General features: G+C 36.2%; 1 protein-coding gene across 1 annotated transcript; it reads left to right on the forward strand.

The window, feature by feature from the left end:
* Positions 1-5,535: 5,535 nt before the first annotated feature.
* LOC149244418 (MLP-like protein 423) lies at positions 5,536-9,087 on the forward strand. The gene is made up of 2 exons (XM_089374843.1): positions 5,536-5,934; positions 8,485-9,087. Exons 1-2 carry the CDS (start codon positions 5,754-5,756, stop codon positions 8,763-8,765), a joined length of 462 nt encoding a protein of 153 aa, XP_089230969.1. The 5' UTR covers positions 5,536-5,753; the 3' UTR covers positions 8,766-9,087.
* The last annotated feature ends 16,827 nt before the right edge of the window (positions 9,088-25,914 follow it).

The following is a 25,914-nucleotide window of genomic DNA, read 5'->3' on the forward strand; positions in this document are numbered from 1 at the left end:
CTGCACTGCCTATGCCATTACCAAACAAACCATCAAGAAGCAAGGCTTATATACTCCTCTACCTACTCCTAGTCGACCTTGGGAATCCATCTCCGTAGATTTCATGTCAGGCCTTCCTTCTACCAAGCATGGAAATGACTGCATTTTCATGGTCATTGACAGATTCTCTAAGATGGCCCTTATGGCAGCCTATAAGAAGAGTATTACAACAGAGGCCACTTCTAAGATCTTCTTTGAGTGAGTGTGGGTACACTTTAGGATACCACAATCCATTGTCTTAGAACGGGATAGCAGATTCCTAAGTGCATTTTGGTCACGTCTCTAGTCAATGCTGGATACCAAACTTACTAAGTCTGTGACTTTCCACCCCCAAATTGATGGCCAAACAGAGGTCATCAACAAGATGATCGTGTACATTCTACGTATGCGCAACTCAAATAATCCATGCACATGGGATGAAAGCCTCCCCTATGTCCAGAACAGCTACAACAAAGCTTTTCATAGCTCAACAGGCCACAACCCCTTTTAGGTAGGGCTAAGATTTCAAACATTATCTCATATTGATGTGGCCATACCATTTGCAGCCACTAAGGAATATTCGGCTCATGTCAAGTCTGAAGTCGACATGGCTACAAACTTCATTAAGCGCATTCAACACATCCGCCACTAGGTCCACGATATTTTGGATAGAGCCAATGCTAAGTACAAGTAGTGCCATGATCAACATCGGGTGTTGCACAAGTTCCAGGTGGGCAACAAAGTTTGGCTACATTTGCAAAAGGAGAGCCTCGCTGGACCCCACCTCAATCTTCACCCACTCCGATATGGGCCATACACCATCATCATGGCTGTAGGGAACAATGCCTTCAAGCTCAACATTCCACCCTTCCTTGGTCTACACCCAATGTTCAATGTAGATTGCCTTCGGCCATACTTTCCACCATTGCTTTACACGTCCAACATTGCAAAATAACTCACACCAACAGAGTTAAACCCAGACTGCATGGAACAGGCTACAACTAATGAGATCATGGAAACGCAGATCAAGAAGACTCACCAACATAGGATCCAACTATATTGGGTTGTCAAAGTAGGCCAACTCCTTCACTAAGGCAAGTGGTTCACCAAAGACCAAGTGCAACATAAATTTCCTCACCTCATGGAGGCTCTACACACAATGGGGACCATTGTTTCCTAAGCAGGGAGGACTGATCTAGGTGGATATTGGTGGCCACCCGCCTATTCCACCTATAACTCTAGTTGGTTTCATTTGTTTCCTTGTTTATTGCAGCATTTACTATTTTTAGCAGTTTTTCGGGTTCTAAACTTCCAGAGCAATTTTGATCTCCCTAAACGACGTTTTTTTGAGGTCCGTAGTAGGCTCTAAGTAGCATTAGATTGCCACAAATCCTGTACTACTTAGAGATATATTTTCAACAAGGTATTGTAGGTGCAAAACGAATATAATATGACCATGTGACGACCCCGGAAGTTGGCTCCCAACTAACCCCAACAAGGCCCAGAAACTCTTGGTGTTCCATCTCCTAGGGTTATGGTTTTGGTTGTTTAGGGTTTTACCTTGTTATTCAATAATAAATAGGCCCTTGAGCCTCATTGTAACACAGTTGAGAGCCATGCAGCCACCACATCTCTTCTCATAGATAAGTTACCATCGCCCAAGCTAGTCTTATTTCCATTTTGTTTGTAAGCATATTTCAATATTTGATATTAATGAAATGAAGTGTTATTTCTGTTTCATATTTGTATTTATGGACATTTTTGTAATTTGTTTCATTCCTGTTTAAGTTCAGATCAAATTTTCCCAATGGTTCATCAACGGACTTTGGAAGTTCCATTTTTTTGTCCTCTAAATTCTCCCAACAATTATTTGGGATTTTCTCAAGTTATATCTTTCAAGGATTCTTAAGATTTCATTGGAATCCCTTCACATTTTGAATGTCACACTTTTTCAAATGTTCTAATTGTTCATTAGACCATTTTCAAAGTCATCATTTTAACATCTTTCAAAATGGCCCAAGAGATCATTAGGGAATTTCAATAGTCTTATAATGTATCTTTTAAAAATGAACAATAGTTCAATTAGGTGATTTCATGGATCACCTTTTATAAATATTTGATAAACCATCGAGAGGTTTGCAAAGTTTTGAATGATACACATTCCGAAATTTATCGATGGTTCATCAAGCCCCTAATGGTATGTCGAGGGGAATTTAATGTTACATCTTTTGAAAACCCTCAATAACTTATCAAGTTCTTTTTGGATATTTTTCTTAGAGATTCTTAACAACTCATTAGATCAGAACTAAGTATTTTATTGAAACCATTCCTTGTATTCATTATTGTTTAGTTCTAAATTCCATCAACACATATGTCAACCAATTCACATAATTAGTTGAAATACATATGAGCTAATGGCACTATTTATGTACATAGAAACAAATTCTCTTGCCTCAATCCACACTCAGTTCAAATTATCTAGTTAGTCCTAGGGTGTAAGTATAATAGATATTAAATTTTAAACAATTAACCCTTTGAAAGAAAATGCATACAACTTTGTTCAAATTTTCAATTGCACTCATCATCAACATAGATCCTTTGATGCAAAATTTTCTTACCTAGGGGATTAAAACCATTATGATTCTCATTAATATGTTCCTTTTGAAGCATCTTGTTTTTTCTTTCTAACCTCATTAATGTGCTATATTGTTGAAACTAGTTGTATAGACAACATTTTACAAAGTTCCTTAAAAGGAAAAAGTTAGAACTAGAAGAAGGCTAAGACAAATAGTACTTATATGCAGGCTAGGGCATAAGTGTAATATGTATTAAATTTTAATCATGTTTACCATTCAAAATAAAATTCATATAACCTTGTTCAATTTTTTTATTGCACTCATCATCTACATAGATCCTCCAATGCAAAATTTTCTCACCTAGGGGATTAAAACCATCATGAATTTGATTAATTTCTTCCTTTGGAAGCATCTCATGTTTTTTCTTTTTAACCCCATTAATGTATTATATTTTTGACATGATTTTTATGGACAACATTTTACAAATCTCCTAAGCACCAAAAGTTAGAACTAGAACAAGGCCAAGGAAAATAGTAATTTTATGAAAGTTGATCCTACAGAACCCAATAGGCTTGTTTATTTAGATGCCTTTAGCCATGGAGTATTGCAATGTTCCCCTTAATATGGGGGGAATCTCTTTTGAAAGTTCATATAAGATATAACCCTTTCTACCAATTGACCCACCAAGAAATGAAGAGTAAAGAAGAACACATATGCACATGACAATAGCAAGATCAAAGATGAGACAAGAAACAAAGAATAAGATAAAGCCTATAAGTAGTAAATGTTGAATCTTAAAAAAAAACTATACAAAGGCATGAGTGGTTGAAAACTCTATAAAAGAAAACTTTAGCACTCTTGCAAAAAGCTCTTCACTTTACATTCTCATTTTAATGGTTAGTTGAAAGAAATATTAGCCATACTTTCGAAAACAATTTTAACATATGCCTAATCTTAGACTAATTTTTCATATCTTCTAGAATCATAATCTATAAAACTATTTTCATATTTATTCTTTTATTGCTATTTTTACTTATAAAAAATGTTAACATTTAAATATAAAACTATAATTCTAAATTTATCATACTTTCTTATTTAAAAAACTTTTTATTATTTTATTTTATTTTTTTTTAAATTTTAAATTTTAATTTACAATTTAAAAAATTTAAAATAACTATTTAAATTAAAATATTTAACAAAAGATTTAATTAAACCATTAAACATTCTTCACATCAACATACTTCAACTGATTCCTATGAAAACATTATCAAAACTTATATAATTTTTCATAATTCCACTATCTACTTATATAATTTTTCATAATTCCAATATCTCATTTTATAATTATTCCAATATCTCATTTTATAATTAGAAACCTAAAATCTTACCATTATACAACATTTTTTTATAATCCCAATATTTGATTTTTTTTTAAATTTTCTATCTATTTACAATGAGAAATATTAAAATATAGTTATATTAAAATTAAAATAAGATATATGTTTTAAAATTAAATTTATTAAATATTAATAATTAAATTTTAAAAATAAAATTTAACTATTTTATGTTTTTTAAACTTAGTGATGTGATTTTTTTTAATATATTATTTTTATATTTGAAAAAAAAGTGAGAAACTTTCCGAGATCACTCTAATTTTGTTATCTTAATAAGTAAAAAAATGTGATAGCTTGATAGATATTTTAAAATTTAAATGGATTTGACTATAAGCTAAGTATTTTACGAAAAAATATTTTTCATTTTTATTAGTTTTAATATGGTACAAGTGACTGTTTTTTCTTCCCATGGTATTTAAAGCTCATAAGGATTAGTTCTTATCTTAGCTATTAACTAATCTATAATAATTATGTCAATAGAGTATTTATTTTGGAATAAGGTTTTTTAGATTTTAATACCATGATATTGTAATATGACCTATTTACTCGTAAGAATTTTAATGGTTAAAAGGTCTTGTTCAATGTGCTTTTTAAATGTATGTATGTTTAACTTACATATTAATTTTTTTTAATAATAATAATTTAAAATAAAGTTATAATTTAATTAGTTTTTACAATTTTTTTAAATTTTAGTAATGTGAAATGTATCATATGATAAGTGTTTTGATGTTTATTATGTATTGATATTTATTGGTGTTAATGAACTATTTCATTTATATAGTTATACTAGTTTTAGTTTTAACATAAAGATTATGAAGGTTCCATGGAAACCAAAATAATTGACATGTTACCAACCAACTACTCTCAAAGTCATACAAATTAAATCAAAGTTTTTAGAAATCTCTATCTAATTTTGGTTAAATTGATCACAAAAAATACCACCTAAACCCTATTTTATCTATTTTTTTAATAGTGAGAAAACCTACCATAACTCAATTGTCTAACCAACAGTGAGGACAACCATCACTAGGTAGGATCTCCTAGTACAACTTAGTCATCACTATTATGAGAAGAAAACCACACCACCTAGAATTACTCCACTTGTGATGTATAAGGAGGCACGCTTTCACTCTTACTAGGTTCCTCCTCGTGCTCTTGGGCCCTTAACTTGTTTCATCACTCCCTAACAAAATTAACTCTTACTCAAACAAAAACCATTTTAGAGCATACTCCATGTTCATGTTCAAACATTTTAGGTATTAATTAGACTAAAATCTCTTCCAATGCCCTCATTTGAAATAACACAACCACCTATAGTAAAATTCATTGAACTTTGTGCTTTATTGATAAGGACCAACACAGTTCCACCGACAAATAAGGACTGTCATTTTGCCAACCAACTTATTCTACTTACCAAAAAACTATGGCATAATGGTACCTGATAAGGAAGCATTCACCGCAGTGTTTGAAGAGTTGTCCCACCCTTCAACTGACATCTATGAAATCGTATAAGAAACACAGTATGTTCACATGTGCACACCTAAAAGCACCCAATACTTTTCTTGGGTCTGTAGCTTTTCTGAACCAGCCACATGGGTTCATTACATTTGGCAGAATGCATTGAATCCCATATCGCCATATCTTTACTGAACTGTGTATAAATAAACCAAACAAACCCCCCACCTCTTACAATAGTGATAGTTCTCAGTCTGCTCTGCCTTTTGAGTAAGGATTCGGCTTTTGAGTAAAGTATTCGGCTTAAAGGATGGCGCAATCTGTGACAGTTGAATTAGATTTAAGGGTTCCTGCTCACAAATTCTGGGAAGCCATTCAGGATTCTGCAACCGTGTTTCCAAAGATAATGCCTTCTCAATTCAAAAGTATTGAGATGATCCAGGGAGATGGCAAAAGCGTTGGCAGCACCAGGCATATCAAGTACGGAGAAGGTATGAAACAACCTGATTTCCTTTAAAAAAAAAAAAACAGTTTGTCCACCGCTCATTGAAGTTTCAAATTTGGAAGTGACGTAAGCAGAAGTTTCTAGATTTTCTTAGATTGAAATTTATGGAGTTTTGGGGTCCATTCTTTAGAAGTTTAGGTTGAAATTGATGGGCCAATTGATAGTCCAAGATGATGCTTCCGATACTGTATTGTAATCATTTGCATGAATGATTATGTTGAATATCATTTAGATTATGTTTTTAAGTTCTTTATAAATAAAGTTTTATAAAGTGTCTTTTTTAATTAAATAAAATTATAACTTATTTTAAAATATTTACAGTAAAAGATGCGATAGAAAACTTTATCATAATGTTTTTAATTTTTTATAAACACAGTAATATATATATATATATATATATATATATATATATAAAGTCTAGTTGTGTTTAGTGTGATTTTTTAGAGATTTTGGTGTCGGAATTTCACTGAAATGAAATTTTGATTTGTGTTATTTAAATTAGTTTTTTGATTATATATGAATTTAGCACCCTAAAAAATCGTAGGGCACTTTTATGGTGCAGGGTTTACCAATCAAACTTGTGATTTTAATGAATTCCAACGAAAATTTAGAAAGTTAGAGCCTAAAATTCCATCAAAAAATGTTTTAAAAAATCACACTAAAAACAAATCTCTTTAAAATAACTATAAAAAAATATCATTCTTCAAGCTGAAAAATAATAGATACTTTATACAAACCCAACAACACCAAAATTACCTTTTTATGCTCCATCAAAGTTCAACTTTTTATTTTTATTTTCACAACCAGTTTTTTGAAATATATATTTATATTTAACTTTTTATTTATATTTTCTTTTTACAATATTATTTTTGAGATATATATTTATATTAAACTTTTTATTTTTATTTTCATAAACATATTTTGAAATATATTGTATATTTGTATTTATTATTTTATAATGTATAATGAAATTTTCAATCTTTAATTTTCATTTTTTTCAAAAACTTGAATTAGGTTGCAGATTGTGCTTTTTATATTTATATATATTATTTTATAATATTTATTGAAATTTGAAATTTACCTTTTTCAAACTAGATTACAGATTCTGGTATTTAATAAGCAGTTGAATTGACTTTCTTGATATAGGTTGTTGAGTTTAATTGACTTTGTTCCATTTTTGTACCTTTAAAATAAAATATATCTATACTTTATTTGCATTTTTAATATGTATATTTATAATTATTATTATAATTATAATTTATATTGAAATTTGAAGCCTTTGTCCTGACGGAGTTGAGTTGATTTAACTTTGTGCTTGTCCTGGTATTTAATAGGTAGTTGATTTTAATTGACTTTTTTCAAGATCTAGAATACAATGGGAATAACAATTTATCTCCATATCCATGGTTTGGAAGTGTATGTTTATTTTATATTTATGCATATTTTTCAAGTGTATATTTATTTTATATTTATTATTCTATAATAATATGAATTTTTATTAAATATTTTTGGTTGAGGGCAAGTTTCTTAGAGGTTTGATTTTTTTTACAAGGAAATAGCTTTTTATATATAAAATTGGGAATGCTCAATGCGACTTAAAGAAAACAAGAACTACAGTACACAAAGGAAAATAAAGCAGTGCGTGCGTTGTTCAGTGTATCTTCATATATATTTTTTCTCCTATAAGGTTTAATCAAATTGAAAGCCATCTTTGGAAATTGGCATTTCGTACTGAATGTTATTACAAGAAATGCAATAGATTCTGACTCTTTCTTAATGCAGAAAGTTTTATGTAATGGAATACAAGCAAATTGTTTGAGCAAATTTTTTTCCGGTACATGTTGCAGAGTTTGAGATGTCTGGTTATCTACCACTGTATATATCCCATTTTATGAATGAAAGCATGGCTACCAGGCCTCAGCCAAAGTGTGACCTAGTGTGTTGGATATAGCCATGCAATACATTTCTGGCAGATAGTGGCCATGGAACAACAGCCTGTAGAAGCAGGTCCTGGAGTTTAGTTTTCAACATTAGTTTCTCAGTTTGCCTACTTTTGTTTAAGCAAAAATATTTGGTTGTTGCTTCAAAATTGTAATGAGCAAAAACACTGTAGAATCCAGGTAGGAAAATATTGTAGATTAAAATTGGTTGGTTTTGTCTGAGTAGAGTATCTGTGGACTCTTAACAACATGGTTAGAAGTGATATAAAAGCTTTTACGGCATATTCATTTAGAGAATTTAACAGGAAACCAGCTCTGTCCAATATTCTTCCATTCTTGTTTTGAAGCATAACATTTGGTTTTTCACATAGAAGTATTACCTGAACCCAGAGCTTATGGGGACCAGAATATTCTAAAATCCGAGAAACATGGAAAAGGTCAAACAATTAACTTTGTCCGTATCAAATATTCCCAAATCTACCATCAACATAAAAAGATGCCCCTCCCCTGTATAAAATATCAACTTTTTGAAACTTGAACGTTTTAAAGGATGGTTTCTAACTTATTGAAAAAAAGAAACTCCCTGTTGGTTGCAGGAATGAAAATATTGACCCATGCAACTGAGAGGATTGATGCTGTGGATGAAACAAATATGACTGTTACCTACACTGTAATAGAGGGTGAGATTATGAGCATATACAAAGTGTTCAGGCCGACCTTGAAGGTAATTCCGGGAGCTGATGCCAATTCTTGCACTGTAAGTTGGAGTGTTGAGTTCGAGCCAGCAGGTAACGAAATTCCCCCAGCAGAGCCAATTAAGGAAGCAGCAACCAGCATGTTCAAGACCGTGGAAGGATATCTGCTCACCACAGCTTGAGCATCAGCACATGAATGAACACTGGTTATTATAAGAGAGCTGTCTTAGTATAATAAAATAATGGGTCACAGTATTGATTGATATTTTGTACACAGAACTGTTTTCCTCCTTGGAGATCTGGAATATTTCAAGTTATTGCAACTTTGTTTTGGGGGTGAGAATACCATCTGTAATTTAAAAGTGTTATAGTATTGATTGCACTAGCATTGTACTAGTAAATGTTTGGACAATCAAATGTTTTCCTGCTTGGAGATCTGGAATTTAAGTTATTGTTGTATATTTCATAATACAAATTTTCTATCCCTGTTTATCAGGTTTTATAGCTATGTATGTATTTGGGGTTGTGGCTTTGTTTATATGTTTATAAATGGCAGGTATTTGTTAATACTAAATGATCATCATTTTTTATTTCTCATTAATTTATATATAGTTTTCTTTTGACTTGTGGGTTAAGTCGGATTTGTTATAGGTTTTAATTTTTTTGTTTATAGGTGGGATGTGATGTGACTCTGGGCACTAAAGGTCTCAAAAGGTCTCAAAGATTCCATCTATGTAAAACCCAGAAAAAGATAAGTGAATAACCAATACGCTTACGCTTGTTGCATAAATTGCACAGGAAATTGAATGAACAATCCGTTCGTTTCTTCTGAAAAAGATTGGATGTCCCGCGGACATGACAACACCTCACCCACTGTTTATATGGATTGTGACGGCTGGTCAGTGGTGAGTTTTTCGGTTTTTATTTGATAATATCAATTTTACGGGAAATTTGGTTAGAAATTGGAGAAAACATAAATTTAGGGTGTTAAATTTATATTATATACATTTAGTTGGTTTGTTTTTTTATATTTAAAAATATAATTTAAACCATTCTAGATTTATATTAGCTCTAGATTTATTAAATTTTGATACTACATTTTTTCATTTTAAATGAGATTTGTATTTTAAAAAATTTAATCTTCTTAATTATAAAAATAGATCTAAATTAGTTTAATTATTAATTATAGTTATAATTATAATTACGTGGTACGGCAACAAGAATTACCGCTGGAAATAAGCTGGGCCAAACGAGCACATAACTCCTAAGGATCGGAGGATCGGAATCTGATAAAGAACAACCAATGTACACAGAGGAAAGCCAACTTGCTATAATTGTACCCACTCCCAACATTGGAGTCTGCCGCAAAGTAGAGAAGAAAAAAGGCAAGAAAACATAGGCCCGCTGGCACAACATTACTTTTTTGTTATTTTTGTTACCTTCCTGTCATTACAGGAACAACCATCCGCTATTTTGTGTTGTTTTTCTGTTTGCTGCCTATCATTATACAGGAACAGCCATCTGCATATGCTTCAAGCATCTACAAAATGTAATTTTATCAATATGAATAAAATTACGATTTTTTCTTACCGGCAAAAAAAAAAGTTATAATTATAATTATTTTATTTTTATTTCTAAATTTTTGTAATTTGATAAAATTAAAATATTTTATTAATAATTATAGTTATTATTTTAATGTTTTGTTTTATAGGGATTATTAAAAGCAGTAGTTTGTAAAGGATGCAGGGATTACTGAAGGCAACTAGTTTGTAAATGTCATTGGTTCAAATCCCATGGGTGAGCGAGTCAAGGGTAGCCACCTTGTTTCGAATAGTTTGAGGGCTATCATACCAGGCCAAAAAGTGTTCTAGGCAAGAGCTCAATGTGATTATAGATGGTCCTTCTTTATATATATATATGACAAGCAACTCAAGCTTCTTAAGGATTTCTGCTCTACCATGGGTATGACTGTTAACACTCACAAAACAAAAGTTATGATTATCAAATCCAAGAAGGACACTTGCGCTAATTTTATGTATGACAATAATAACTTGGAGGAAGTGTATTCTTACAAGTACCTAGGAATTGATATCCATCACAAGCTCAACTGGAACCATAGCATTGAGAAAAGGATCAATGGGGGATGGAAAGCTTATTTTGGTCTTGAAAATAATTGTAAAACTGCAAACCTCATAATGTGGGATAAAAAGAAGTTCCTCTTTGAAACTTTAGTCATTCCTATTATCTTATATGGCTGTGAAGTTTGGGGCTGCAGCATCTCCAGAGAATCATGGAGAAAGATTGAGCAAATCCAGAAGCGTTTTATAATTTATAACCTGAAAATTAAAAGTAATACACCCTATCCTATTCTCCTTATAGAAGCAGGTCTTTCTCCTATTTAGAGCCTAGCTATGCTCAGGTTTCTGGTGTACAAGCACAAGTTCAATAACATAGACAATCATAAACTTCCTAAGCTAGCTTTAAATTCCAGCCAAAACCACCTAAGGCTTAACCGAGGATGGCATAAGGACACAAGGGCCTGGTTAAACTATTGGGAGATCAATGAGAATGATGCTTTGCAAAACATAAATAACATTAAAGATATTGTTACTTCTAAGTTCAAAGAAAAATTGTGGTGTGAGAAAGATTTAGCATCTAAAAGAAAATTAAGTTATTATAAGAGGGTCATCAACCCCACCCTTGAAGATCAAAAGTATCTCTCTATTTTAACTAGCTCAAAGAAGAAAATTAATATAGCAAAGATTAGAACGAATTCTCATGAGCTCCATAGTGAAACTGGCCGTTGGACAGTTCCTAAAACGCCATGGATAGAAAGTATCTGCCATATTTGTGAGAATAGGAGCATCGAGGATGAAAACCACTTCCTCTTAGAGTGCCCTACATACAACCACATTAGATCTCAATTTCACAACCTTTGTTACAATACTGACCTTACTAGCCTTTTACAACGCCAAAATTATAGTGAACTCGGGAGGCTTCTCTCCAAGCTTTTTGAGCATAGGAATAAAATCTTAAATCAAAATAAATAATTTGTCTTTTTAGGTCCGATAGATCATTATTTGGTCTCAGTGGACGTTAACCATCATCATCATCATCATCATCATCATATATATAGGTCAAGAGGTTTTCTAGAAAGCAGCTTAATGTGATTATAGGTGGTCCCTTTTGATATATATATATATATATATATATTAAAAATTTTAAGGATGAAATAATAAAATATTATGATTTTATCAAAAATTTAATAATTAAATTCCAACTTCAAAACCACATAATTAAATTATTTAGAGAATAACAAATATTAAAAAAAACAATTAAAAACATAATTGCATAACCATATCTTAATTTTGTTAAAACCAACATAGATCTATTTCAACTTAGGATATACTAATCACCTAAATATATTTTTGAGTGCAAAATTTGAAGAAAAATTTGCATCTATCTCTAGGCCTTGATAGATCCAAAATCAAAATAAATGTATACTGATTTGGAAAAATTCACATGTCTTACTTAAAAAATTGTTTATTCTCATTTCTTCTATATAATATACACATAGTTAACAAAAAAAATGTTTTTTTATGATTTACACTCTAAATTAAAAATTTTATATATAAAAAAAATAAACATATATTTAAAATTAATATTTACATTTTTTAAATAAAAAACTAGTTTGTTAGTGGTTAGAAATACCGTTGTTAAAGATGTTTCAGATATTCTCCCAACCCCTAGTACTAAATTAAAAATTAGTTTAAATCTTGTAACAAAATATAAACTCTATATAATCGAGCAATAACTAATTGTGTGTTAACACATGCATAACTGTGTAATGTCTCATGTGTTTCAAAGTTTTCCTGATTAGAGATTTGGCATTTAAGTTCTTGTAATTATTTTTTGGTCAGAATGCAATCTGTAATTTAAAGGGGTTATAGTATTGATTGCCCTATTACAGTAGTAAATCTTTGGACAATGAAATGTTTTCCTGCTTGGAAATCTGGAATTTAGGCTCACCCATGGAGTTTGAACCAATGTGTATATATATAGGTATATCTATCAGGAGGTTTTCTAGGCAGCAGCATAATGTGATTATAGGTGGTCCCTTTTGATATATAAATACATATATTAAAAATTTTAAGGATGAAATAATAAAATATTATGATTTTATCAAAAAAATTAATAATTAAATTTCAACTTCAAAACCACATAATTAAATTATTTAGAGAATAACAAATATTAAAAAACAATTAAGAACATAATTGCATAACCATATCTTAATTTTGTTAAAACTAACATAGATCTATTTCAACTTCTGATATACTAAGCACCTAAATATATTTTTGAGTGCAAAATTTGAAGAAAATTTACATCTATCTCTAGGCCTTAATAGATCCAAAATCAAAATAGATATATTCTGATTTGGAAAAATTCACATGTCTTACTTAAAATATTGTTTATTCTCATTTGTTCTATATAATATAGACATAGTTAACAAAAAAATGTTTTTAATGACTTACACTCTAAATTAAAAATTTTATATATAAAAGAAATAAACATATATTTAAAATAAATATTTACATTTTTTAAATAAAAAACTAGTTTGTTAGTGGTTAGAAATACTGTTGTTAAAGATGTTTCAGATATTCTCCCAACCCCTAGTACTAAATTAAAAATAAGTTTAAATCTTGTAACAAAATATTAACTCTATATAATCGAGCAATAACTATTTGTGTGTTAACACATGCATAACTGTGTGTAATGTCTCATGTGTGTTTCAAAGTTTTCCTGATTAGAGATTTGGCATTTAAGTTCTTGTAATTTTTTTTGGTCAGAATGCAATCTCTAATTTAAAGGGGTTATAGTATTGATTGCCCTACTACAGTAGTAAATCTTTGGACAATGAAATGCACTGTAAATCTTTGGACAATGAAATGTTTTCATGCTTGGAAATCTGGAATTTAGGTTGACGCTGTGTTTTTCTTTATGCAATTTTTTCGTCGTTTTTTGAAAGTTTATATAGAAGTATGTATTTGGCTTTTGATATCTGCTGTCGGATCACTCTGGTTATCAGTGACAAGATTTTGATGAGCTGTTTGCTATGTAATATAATTGTTATATTCTCTTAATATAATCTATGATAATTTCCTTTTCTGAAAAAAAATGTATTTGGCTTTGCTTATATTTATATAGATAGCAGGTAATTGTTAATACTAATTGATCATTCAATTTTATTTTATTTTTTTCATTTTTCTTTATCTTGTGGGTTAAGTGAGATTTTTTAACTCAACATTTAAACTAAATTTTAAATCAATTCAATCATTTGATGGGACTCTCTCGGCACTAAAGGTCTAAAGATTCCATCCATGTGAGCGAATGATAAATCAATAAGTAAGGAAACCAATACGCTTGGTGCATAAAGTGCACAGAAAATTGAACGAACAATCTGTTCGTTTTTTCTTGAAAAAGATTGCCTATCCCGCGGACATGACAACAGCTCGCCAACTGTTTTGGTTTATATGGATTGGGACGGCTGTACAGCGGTGACTGTTTTGGTTTTGATTCAATAATTATTTTATCGATTTTATTGGTTTTGAATTTGGAGGCAGATACAAGGTGTTATTGGGATTGCTCAAGAAATGATTCACTCCATATAAATTCGGAAAAAGAAAGCTTTTTAAGGTTGCTCTCATCGAGGCATATTATTCTATTATTTATTTTGTTATAGGCACTATTTCCATCTTTGGGGACTCAAAGATCATGGTCGATCATGTAAATGGAAAATGCCTCATCAAACGCCCCCACCTCTCTGCCTGGATGGACAGGATCATGTTCTTTTGGGGCCACTTGCGAGAATGCACCATCAAGCACATCTACAGGGCACAGAACCAGCTTGCAGACAGCCTGTCCAAGAACGGTCTTCATCTTGATCCAGGCTGCTGGTCCTTGGAGGTAAAGTCTGGAGGGGAAGCATTTTCCATTCTTGACTTCTCTCTTTGATTATCAGATCTGATTCTCTCAACCCTTTTTTGTTTTCCTTGCTTTTGTATGGCATATATATGTTTTTTCCGCCGATTCCCCCTTTGCTTTTTGCACGATGTGTCTCATCTACACGGATCTGTTTATGTATTTGTGTTCCATATCCCCAGCTTATCCGGTCACATCAGCGTGATATGTTACATTTTGTAACTGTTATATTGACTCAATATAATATAATTTAGCTTTTTCTTCCTTAAAAAAAATATTATTGTATTGATTGGGAGTTTTTTAAATTTGTTTTGATCAAAATTGGTATGTCTATTTGGAATACCAATTGGATTATGGGGTGTATCAAATCGCTTTGCAGTTATAATCAATGGATTTTTGACTATGTTTTTTTTTAAGCCATTTAGAGTTTTGCTGCAGGGATGTGCTTTTTCTTTTTCTTTTTTTTCTTTTTTTTCACTGGTTATAGATTGTTTGATTAGGAAAATGAAAAGCGGCTAGGAGGAAGGACATATCTCTGGAGTTAGGATTTCTAGGCAAATTGTCATTACACACTTAATGTTTGTTGATGATCTATTGTTCGAGGTCAATCATCTATCAAGGAATGGGACTTCATTTTAAGGATTATTATATCATTAGGACAGGTCTTTCTGCTATGTATGAATGAGGGGAAATCATTGCTAATTGGGGTCCATGGAGAGAAAGATAGGAGCAAGGAGATTTCGGAGCTGTTTGGTGTTAATTATATTTGCATTGATGAGGGTTTTTCTTATCTGGGTTTTATTTTGAAACCTACATGTTACTACAATTTGCACTTGCAATTGTTGATTGGTAGATTTTAGAACAAACTTGGGAGTTGGAAACATAGATAGCTTTCAATGGGAGGAAGAATAGTTATGTTGAAATCTGTTTTACAAAATTTGTGAGTTTTCTCGACCCATTGTTGAAAGACGTAGCTTAACCTATTGAAGACCGTGGTTGGGGTATTATAGATACCTCATCCTTTAATCTCACTTTGATCATCAACAACATGTGGAGAGCATTTTCTTGTAAGGGACTTTGGGCTCTTGTTATAAAAGATAAATATATGTACGTACTGGATTTTTCTACTTGGATAGGTAGAGGAGCGAGGAAAAAAACTAGCACTTCTTATATCTCCAGAAGTATGTTACATAATCTTAATTGGCTGTCAGGATTTATTAGATGGGCGGCCTGTGATGGTTCAAGGATTCATATCGGTCTAGATGCTATTAAAGGGATGATTGGGAATCACTCCTTATCAGAATAATTACTTACCATCATTCATAGTAAAGGAGTCTTTTTACTGAGATAGATTTATCACACAGGGGTTAGAGCATTGATCGACAATGATGGATCAAGGCCACAGATCTTGGACTATATGACAATCTTGCAGAAGAATGGGAGAGGTATATTACAATTATTAGAAGCACATGAATCAGTTTAGAAGATCAAGGGGAAAATGATCAAATGGTGTGGGGAGACAGCCTTAAGTAGGGTATGACAAGGGTCAAAGACATTTATTTTGTTTTACCTGGAGCCGAGAAGAAATATGTTAGTCATGTATGGATACAGAACACCTAGAAAGGAAACATCCCATATAAAATAAGAAGCTTGTGCTCGCTTGTTGTCAATGACAGACTATTGACTTGGAATAATCTTCAAAAACATGGTTTTGTTGGCCGAGGACTCTGTGTGATATGTATGAAGGGTCCAGAATGTCTAGTGCACCTTTTGTTGTTATGCATGGAAGGTTTGGGAAGGGTGAAGGGGGTTACTAAAGTTAAAATATGTGGGGAAATATATTTCTTTCATTTCGTGTATTAAGGCGTGGTATTATAATAACATAAGGTTCAGAAATCTGTCCTATTATATCTTGTGGACCATATGGAAAAGTAGAAGCGCCCTTATCTTTGATCAAAAACCAATGAAGGTCACGGAAGACATCATCAAGGAAATCACACTCTTCAATGATATGGGATCATTCAGGAAGAACAATAGAACTTGGATTTGCAAATATAAATATGTGTGGCAAACATTTCCAGTCAGGTTCTTTGATGGGGAGAGTAAAAGGAGACTATGTGGGTGTGTTGGCTTTGGTTGGGCTGGCCTAGGTTCAGATTTTACTGCGCACCAACAAAACCGTCAATCACTTTCCCTCTCGGCTGTGACCTGCATGCAAGTCTCAATCTCACGCGAAGTGACTATGGGAGGTTGTTGAACCACGTTTCTGCAGCTTGAGGGATGTTGTGATGTGGCACTTTTGTATTTTCTTTATGCTTTAATACTTATAACCTACTTTACATACATCAACTACTTTGCACTTATATATTACTTCACATAATTTCATTCATCGTTTAAACATAACATAAACATCCATAAGCATCACAGTACTGAAATAAAGTGCAGATAATAAGAAAAACACATGAAGACACATATTTTATTGTGGTTCGTCCCAATGTGGGACTACATCCACAAGAACTATTTCTTATAATAAAGAATTTGGTACAACAAACAGTTCTTTCCTTGCGTAGACAGTTGCAGGTTGTCTGCACACTAAGCTACAGAGAGTCTACGCACTAAGCTATAGACCCAGGCATCCGCGCACTCAACTGCGGAGCCTCGCCCTTTCTCCAAAGTATAGATCACAAAAATATCACCATAAACATAGATATGGATCAATTCGATTCCTTCCTTCTTTATTATTCATCCCTATATATATTATTACATGAGGGATTACATCGCTAAATTACCATGGACCCGATCCCATGGTTTCCAAAATACAAGGGACTATGGTCCAAGACCATCAAATTTTACAGTATTTTATTCTTTTTACAAAAGGGAGGGGCTTTGTCGTGAAGCCCCTATGTTGCACGATCTTCTTTGTGCTCCTCTGCTCTATTGCGCGGTCCACTTCGTACTCGTGGCATCTTTTCTATTGTGTGCTCCACAAAGATCAGATTTCTTGCCCAAAATCTGGCCAAGTTGGGCTCCGCCCACTATGCCCCCTACATTCACATGTGACTCATCCGAGTCACTCAGCTTCTTTGCCTTTGATATTGTCTGCAATGTTGTTGTATGCCTTGTTGAATTGTTGCAGAATCTTTGCCAACTGCTTTTTCTCACTGCACACTTCTTCTAATAGTGCCTCTGTGACATGCTATGCAACCTTCTTTGCCAATTTTGTCTCCCTTTGTCGAAGCTCCTGAAGCTTCTCGTCCACTGCATGTGATAGATATAGGGCCTCATCCTACCAAGGCATAGTTCTTTCTATCAAAATATGCTCCTCCTTCTTCAGCTCTTTGATTTTCTTTTGCAGCTCCTTTGAATCATTAATTTTTTTGATCCTCTGTTGGGTAGCGAAGGCCCCGCGTAACGGTTTTGGGGCTTAAAGCCTATAAGTTAGGGTAATAATATTGTAAATCTCCGAAATGCGCAGAGCGCGAAATGTAATAGGTCGAGTCAAAGGGTTGTCCGCCCAGAAATAATATAGAATAATAGGAAGTAAGTCAGCCTGCCCATGGTCCATGAACCATGGGAATGTATAAATAGAGCGAGGCTCTAAGGGTAGAAGGCAGTTCTTGTTTTTGGTTGATCTTAGTGTTATGGGTTTGTGAAGACAGTATTATCTGCGTCTGTAAGTCTGAGTCAAGGGTGTTGGTAGATAGATAGAGGCTCTGCAGCTATGTGCGCAGAGACCTGGTAGAGTTCGCAACTGTGTGCGTGGACCCCTGCAGCTGAGTGCGTAGGGTAGATCTGGTTGTATTGACGGAAGATTTTAATAAAGATAAGTGGTTTCTGAAGTATCGTGGATCTATTGTGTTCTGGTTTATGCATCTATTATATGAGTTTATATCTTTTTATAATCGTGTGCACTAGGTTTTATTGTTAAATGTTTGCTTAAAGACGATAACAAGAAGATCAGATCTATAATAATTTCATTAATAAGAAAGTACACCCGCGTGGATCTTCGCAATAATAATCTAGAGTGGCGCGAGGCCACAAAACGGTTCGCGACCCCTCCAGACCACATCAAGACATCCCAAGGGTGCAGAAACCTGGTTCTAGCACCCTCCCCTGCTACCTCGGGTGAGACCTCAGTCTGCACTCCATGGGCTGCTGCCAAAAGGGCCGGTAGTTGCAGGATTTGTTTAGCTAATAACTCTTCTGAACCTGGGTCAGGGCCCAGTAAGCCAACAAATGGTTCCATTGTCGGGACTAGGATCTGCCTAAGGGATGTCTGATGTTGGAATTTTGAAGCCTTACGAAGAAAGAGATTGAATAAGTGGTACGAGGTCATAATAGGCCCTAGCATACCCATGCACAGACCAAGAGTTAAAAATGACAAGCGCGATCAAGCTGCCGGTATTCAAAGGAGCAGGAAGTGAAGATCCAGAACAGTTTTGGTTCGTAGTAAGGGCAGTGTGGGAAGCACACGGAGTTATGGACGATAACATCAAAAAAGCTACTCTGGTTAGCGCGTTGCAGGACCATGCATTGACATGGTATATAAAACACTCAGGCGATCACCCGAATGCAGGAATAGCAAAGATCTAGGAGGCATTGAAAAAAGAGTTTAGCTGGCCGAAATTAGAGACAGATTCGATCATCAGGTTTAAGGAGATCGTAATGTTGCCAGGGGAAACCCCTTGGGACCTGGATCAGAGGCTAAAAAGTATGATTCAAGAGGCTAACATGACACTGACGGATGCACAACACTACGCGTGGTTTGTGGCGTATTTAACGCCACACCTGAGGATGGCACTATCACAACAAAAGATCTCAACCCAGGCTGAAGCATTAGAGACAGCGATGAGGTTGCATGAAACTCCAATATAGGATCTAGTGTTGGGAGTTCAACAAATCCACATGCAAATACAAAACCTGTGTTTAGAAATGTAGAACTTAAAACAAGAAAAGGCACCCCACCCAGAAGCATGGGAAGAAGTGTGGTGCGTGAAATGCAAAGGCCAGGGTCACGATAAGGATCATTGTCTGATATTCGCGAATTATTTGGCAGGGGGGGGACCAATGCCATTACGACCAGAGGCACAGGTAGGGCCAAGCGTGGCACCCTTGCTCTGGTGCACAATCTGTCAGGTGGGAGGAAAGCACACCACATACAACTGTCACCTACTGCAAAAGTTTACCCAGACCCCCCAGCAGCTATTTTGCAATTTTTGCAGATCGGTGGGCCATGATGAACGGGACTACTGGAGTTATGAATTATTGATGGATCGAACACCTGCCTACAGGATGCAGACTGAGGTGCGAGGTCAGGATCCAGCCGCAGCGATGGCGCGTGGTGGGTTCCAGGGGTGAGGACGAGGACGGGGAATGGGGCTAGGAAGGGGCCGCGGGCAGCTAATCTGCTATAACTGTGGCAGACCAGGGCACTACGCGCGGGACTGTACCAACCCAACCAGAATATCGTGCCCTTATTGTGAGTAGTTCGATCATGAAATGATAGATTGCCCCACATTGATAGCACAGATATGTGAGAAGAAGGCAGTGCAACCTACGGCGACGTAGAACATCCAAATGATGAGGGTCGAACTGCAAGAGGAAGACCCCAACGTGAACATGGTGCTCAGAAGTGGCGCAACCACAGGGGAGGATAAGAGGAAATTAACCAAGGACGATGCAGGGGTTCGCAAGGAGACAGATCTAGAAGCTAGGAAGAGCTTCGCAGAGGTCTCTACCCCAGGTAGTAAGGATCAACCCGAGTCGAAAAGGGATCCCTCAATGCTAACTACCTTTTTAGAGACATGCATGAAATTGCTTCGCAATAGTAGGGCGGTTAAAGGATTACAAGAGCTGATAACTAGATGCGCAGGGTCAGGTGAACCCCGCGTGGTCCGAAAATTAGGGAAACATGCTTCGCGTACTAGACGGGAGATGTGGTTAACAGCGCAAATCGACGACTATGAGATGGATCAGGTTATCTTGGACTTAGGCTTGGATGCAAATGTGCTACCTAAACAGACTTGGGAGCACATGGGCAAGCCCACACTGCAATGGTCTCCTATTCAATTGCGGATGGAAAACCAACAAGATCTTTCCCATGGGGAGACTGCAAGGAATCACAGTAGATATAGAAGGTGTGAGCACACAAACAGACTTTGAGGTAATAGAAATCGTGGATGACAATAGCCCTTACCCTGCGTTGTTAGGGATAGACTGGGCCACAGATATGAATGGGGTCATTAATTTAAAGAAGTGGAAAATGATATTCGAGAAGAAGTCACTCCGCGTAGTTATTCCGCTAGACCCGGCTAAAGGAGCGCGCTACACGGAACCCGTCCGTGATGAAGGAAGTGATGATGAACTGGATTTCATCTATAAGATCACTGCACGAAATCAAGATTGGGTCAATCCGACTGCAAAAGGAAGAATATCGTGGGAGCATGCAGAGTCCTGCACTACAGATTCAGATGAGGAAGACGAGCGGTGGCATAATCGGTTAAATGGGGTAACAATGTTAAACTACAACATGATGACTAGGTTGTTGTATTGCGTAAAAGCTCAGGATCGAGAACTGCCAATGTACGATGGGTTGACAACAGTAGATGAATTCCTGACCAAGTTTGAATGCGCAATACCAAAGCACCATCGGTTCGATGCGTTAAAATGCGCATTGCGTGCAACACAAGCGCGTTGGTGGGGGACACATGAAGGAACCTTTGAAGACTGGTGCGGTTGCAGGTAGATGATGCAGATAAGGTTTGGGAAGCCGGAACTACGAATAACTGAGAAATACGATGGACGTGATGACCCGTGCATGCACCTCACCAGATGGACCTAGGCCTATGGAGAAGAGCCCCAGCCGGAGTGGGCAAACTTATTTTATCATACCTTGGATGTCATCCCATGGAACTGGTATATTGAAACAGAACTTTGACATGGTACAGGCAAATGGGATATCTTGCACGAGAGGTTCTTATTGACATTCTTATTTGAGGACCAATGGATGGATACTGTTGATGATGCACTACAAGTTGTGAAGGCCACCATTTTCAAAGTACCACTGGAACCGGAAGAAATAGTGCAGCCAGATTGGTCGCGTCAGTTGAGCCAGGCCCTGGAATGTTACAACGTGCAGATAGAGGATGATGAGGATGACCCCAGAAACATCAATATTCTGGAAATAGAGGGGAGTTGCGAGGTTCAAGGACTCGTGATCAAGGACCCTGACATCACCGCACCGCTGAAAACAAAACAGGTGAACATTGGTACAAAGGAGGAGCCGAAGTATGCGATGCTTGGGGACTATTGGGATGATGCCACGGTGGAAAAGGTCGTCGAGTTACTTCGAGAATATCAAGACTTATTCCCAACTAAAATCACGGAGTTAAAAGGAATCCTCAACAACCTAGGGATGATGAAGATAACTCTAAAACTAGATGCGAAGCCAGTCAAGTAGCGGCCTTATCGGTTGAATCCAAAATACAAAGTGAGGGTCCGCGAAGAATTGGACAAAATGCTTGCAGCAGGGATAATTGAACGAGTGGAGGAATCCAACTGGGTAAGTTCTATGTTTGTACAGGAGAAAAAACAGGAACGTGAAATTCGCATCGACGTGGATCTCAGGATGCTTAATGATGCATGTGTTAACGATCCCTTTCTGATGCCATTTACAGACAAGGTACTGGAAAATGTGGGTGGATAGGAAGCCTACTCCTTCACGGATGGTTTCTCGGGGTATCACCAGATCAAGATCGTGCCAGAGGACAGGAGTAAAACAACTTTCACCACCGAATGGGGTTGTTTTCAGTACACTGTGATGCCCTTTGGACTGAAGAACGCGTCGGTGATATTCTCGCGCGTTGTGGTAGCTGCATTCAAGGAATTTATACATAAGTTCTTGGAAGTATATCTTGATGATTGGACCGTATTTGGGTTAGTCAAGAAACATGTCGCGAGCTTACGGTTAATGTTGGATACTTGCCGATGGCACCAGATTGCACTAAATCTAAAGAAGTGTACTTTCCTCATCCCCTTCGGGAACTTGCTCGACCATGTGGTCTGCAGGCAAGGCCTGATGGTAGACCCAACGAAGATCGCTGTCATACTCAATTTGCAAGCACCGCGAAGTGTCAAACAATTGCGTGCCACACTGGGACACACTAGGTACTATCGAAAGTTCATCAAGAGCTACGCATAGATCATGACACCGATGGAATAGTTGTTGAAAAAGGATGCCACTTATTGTTGGAATGAGGAATGTAACAAAAGTTTGGAAACTCTCAAGGAAAAGATGGCATCAGCGCCCATTTTGGTCTTTCCAAAATGGGACATCGAATTTCACGTACATGTTGATGCGTCGTGTATCACGCTGGGCATGGTACTCACACAAGAAGGAGCAGAAGGAATTGATCACCCAATCGCGTTCACAAGCCGACGATTGTCCAAAGCTGAAAAGAACTACTCCACCACTGAGCATGAGGGGTTGGCAATGGTGTACGCGCTCCAGAAATACTGCCACTATTTGCTCGGGGGACACTTTAAGATGTATACTGATCATTCAGCGTTAAAATACTTAGTCAATAAGCCTGTTTTGGGGGGCGCATTTGTCGATGGTTGTTATTGTTTCAGGAATATGATTTTGAAGTCATCGTAAAGCCAGGATGTCTAAATGTAGACCCAGATCACCTGTCCCGAATTGAGAACGGTGAAGAGCCCACAAACTTAGAGGAGGGACTACCTGATGCACAACTCTATGCACTACGCGTTGCGGATGGCCACTTTGAGGATATAATCCACTTCTTAACCACAGGAACCGTGCCACCGGGGTATTCTGTGCAGCAGAAGAAAGAACTGGTAATACACGCAGCAGACTTTACTGTTATTGTAGGGCACCTCTACAAAATGGGCAACGATGAAATATTACATAGATATGTACCTGAATTTGAGCGAGGACAGATCCTTGCTAAAGCACATGGGGGGGTTGCAGGAGGACATTATGTGGGACACGCCACAACATAGAAGATTCTCCATGCGGGTCTATGGTGGCCAACTCTACATCAAGACTCAAAAGCGTACTGTCGGGCTTGCGATGTATGTCAACGGACTGGGAAACCATCGCGGAGGGATGAAATGCCACTCAAGCCACAGATGACGCTACAACCGTTCGAAAAATGGGCAATCAACTTTGTGGGGCCTATCGCACCTCAAGGGAAGACAGGTGCATGCTATATCATCACCGTGACAAAATACTTGACCCGGTGGGCCGAAGCATGACCGGTTAAGGACTGCATGGCTGCTACAGCTGCAAAATTTTTGTTCGAGAATGTGTTGACATGGTTTCGATGTCCCAAAATTTTAATGAGCAACCATGGAACACACTTCCTAAATGAGATTATCAGCACGCTCACTGAGGAATTCTAGATATATCATCAACAGAGTACGCCATACCATCTGCAAGCGAATGGGACCATCGAAGCATTCAACAAGATTTTGGAGACTTTGTTGACCAAGGTATGTAATGCGCAGCGAAATGATTGGGACTTGTGCATCCTTGCTGTGCTATGGGCATACCGAACCATGTGCAAGAAGTTAACGAGATAGACACCTTTCCGGTTAGTCTACGATAGGGAAGCCGTAATGCTAATGGAATACATTGTACCTAGTTTACGAATTGCGACAATAACAGGCATGGAAGACCACGGGGCTTTGGAAGAACGGCTCGCGCAACTGGAGGAACTTGTTATAGACATATTTGGGCACATCAACCCCAACTCACATGTCGATGTATTAGGGTTCATCAACCCCTAAAATAGTTGTTTTATTCCCTAAAGGAACTAAGTCATCTGAATGCCTCATTCCCCAAAAGTTCCATCTCAAAAATCATCTAGAAACTACCTAAAATGAATCATTGCTGAAAGCCCTGTGTTAGGGTGCTATGCATAGCAGGTCCTGCACTATCAGAGTGATATGCATCGCAGTTTTTCCCTCTAGAAGGTGTGATGGGCGAGGTAGGACAAAATTCCGAGAGATTTTGAGAGTTGGGTGCTCATGGAAACTTCTAGAAACTTCTCTTGTGCCACTTGCCCCTCTGAGTTCGCCCAAGGATGACTAAAGGAATTAGTAAACCACCTCCAATTTCCCTCTTTCATGGAACCAATTCCTAAAATTAAAAAGGCATTCATCATCCCCATTGATGACTCAACCTCCTGCAATCATCTATGAAAGGATCTCCCATCCAAGGGATCAGGAGGCTGAATTATTCTGAGTTGTAAGGAAGTGTTGCCAGTTTCAGTATTGAGGTGAGAGCATTGTGTTATTGTTGGTATGTTCTTGCTAATTCATGAGGTGAAGAAGGCTTGACGCTGGGAGGATGGTGCTGGATCAGACTTCTTATGGGTTGTAATTCTTATTGTTCTCAATAAAGTTCTTCAAGATTTTTCCCAATTGAATGTGTTAACTATAAATGCATTCATTTGTTTATCACATTTCTGATTCTATGATGTTTATGCTGTGATGGATCATTATGATTTGACAGGTCTTTGTTTCTGTAGCTGTGCAGGTACTCTCCAAGCGTGTTAAGTATGGGGAGGAGTTATGGGATCAGCCAAAGGAGAGAGAGATCAAGCAAGGATTCAAGCGAAAGTTACAGGTTGGTATTTCATAATCTCTTTCTTATCTATCACTCATAGGAAAGATAGTGAATTGCTTGGGCTGTTGTTTCTAGGTTAGCTACCAAAATTAGAGGGCTAGCATTTCTTAGAAATACTAGTTTTCCCATAAACAAATTGGCGACTCCGCTAGGGAACGATGATTTTTTTTTGCTATTTCTTGCTCTATGTTGAATTATATAAACTATAGATAGAGTCTAAAGCTAGCCAGGAAGCTTTTGAACCACTTTTGTTATACAATTGTGTAGTAGATAAATGCTACTTCAGTCAATCTCTAGTTTAGTTTATATCTTGAGCATTTGATTTGAAAAAGCATCAAAATTCCCTTTTGGTAGCTTAGTAGCCTCATAAGACATTCCATTACACTTTAATTATTATTGCTCATTAAAATCAAGCTTAATCCATTGAAAACTGCTGCAAATTCGAGCCAAAAACACTTTCAGAATCGCTCCCTGCGACCATCGCACTGTCCTGAACTATAACCTGCTATGCATCTCAATTCCCAAATGGGAAAAGTGCTATGCATCGCACTATCTATCACTACAACCTGCGATGGATAACTGAAACTCAATTTTCCCATCTAGGAGTTGAGGTTTTTTTACTAGTTTTCATTCCTGTTTGGTTGCTTGTTGAATTTAAAGAATATCTCATCACTGAAGCCAACTTACATCACTTAGATCAG

This window comes from Pinus tabuliformis, chromosome 8, assembly GCF_031772625.1.
Source record: "Pinus tabuliformis cultivar Carrire ecotype Pingquan chromosome 8, CPIR1, whole genome shotgun sequence".
NCBI lineage: Eukaryota > Viridiplantae > Streptophyta > Pinopsida > Pinales > Pinaceae > Pinus > Pinus tabuliformis.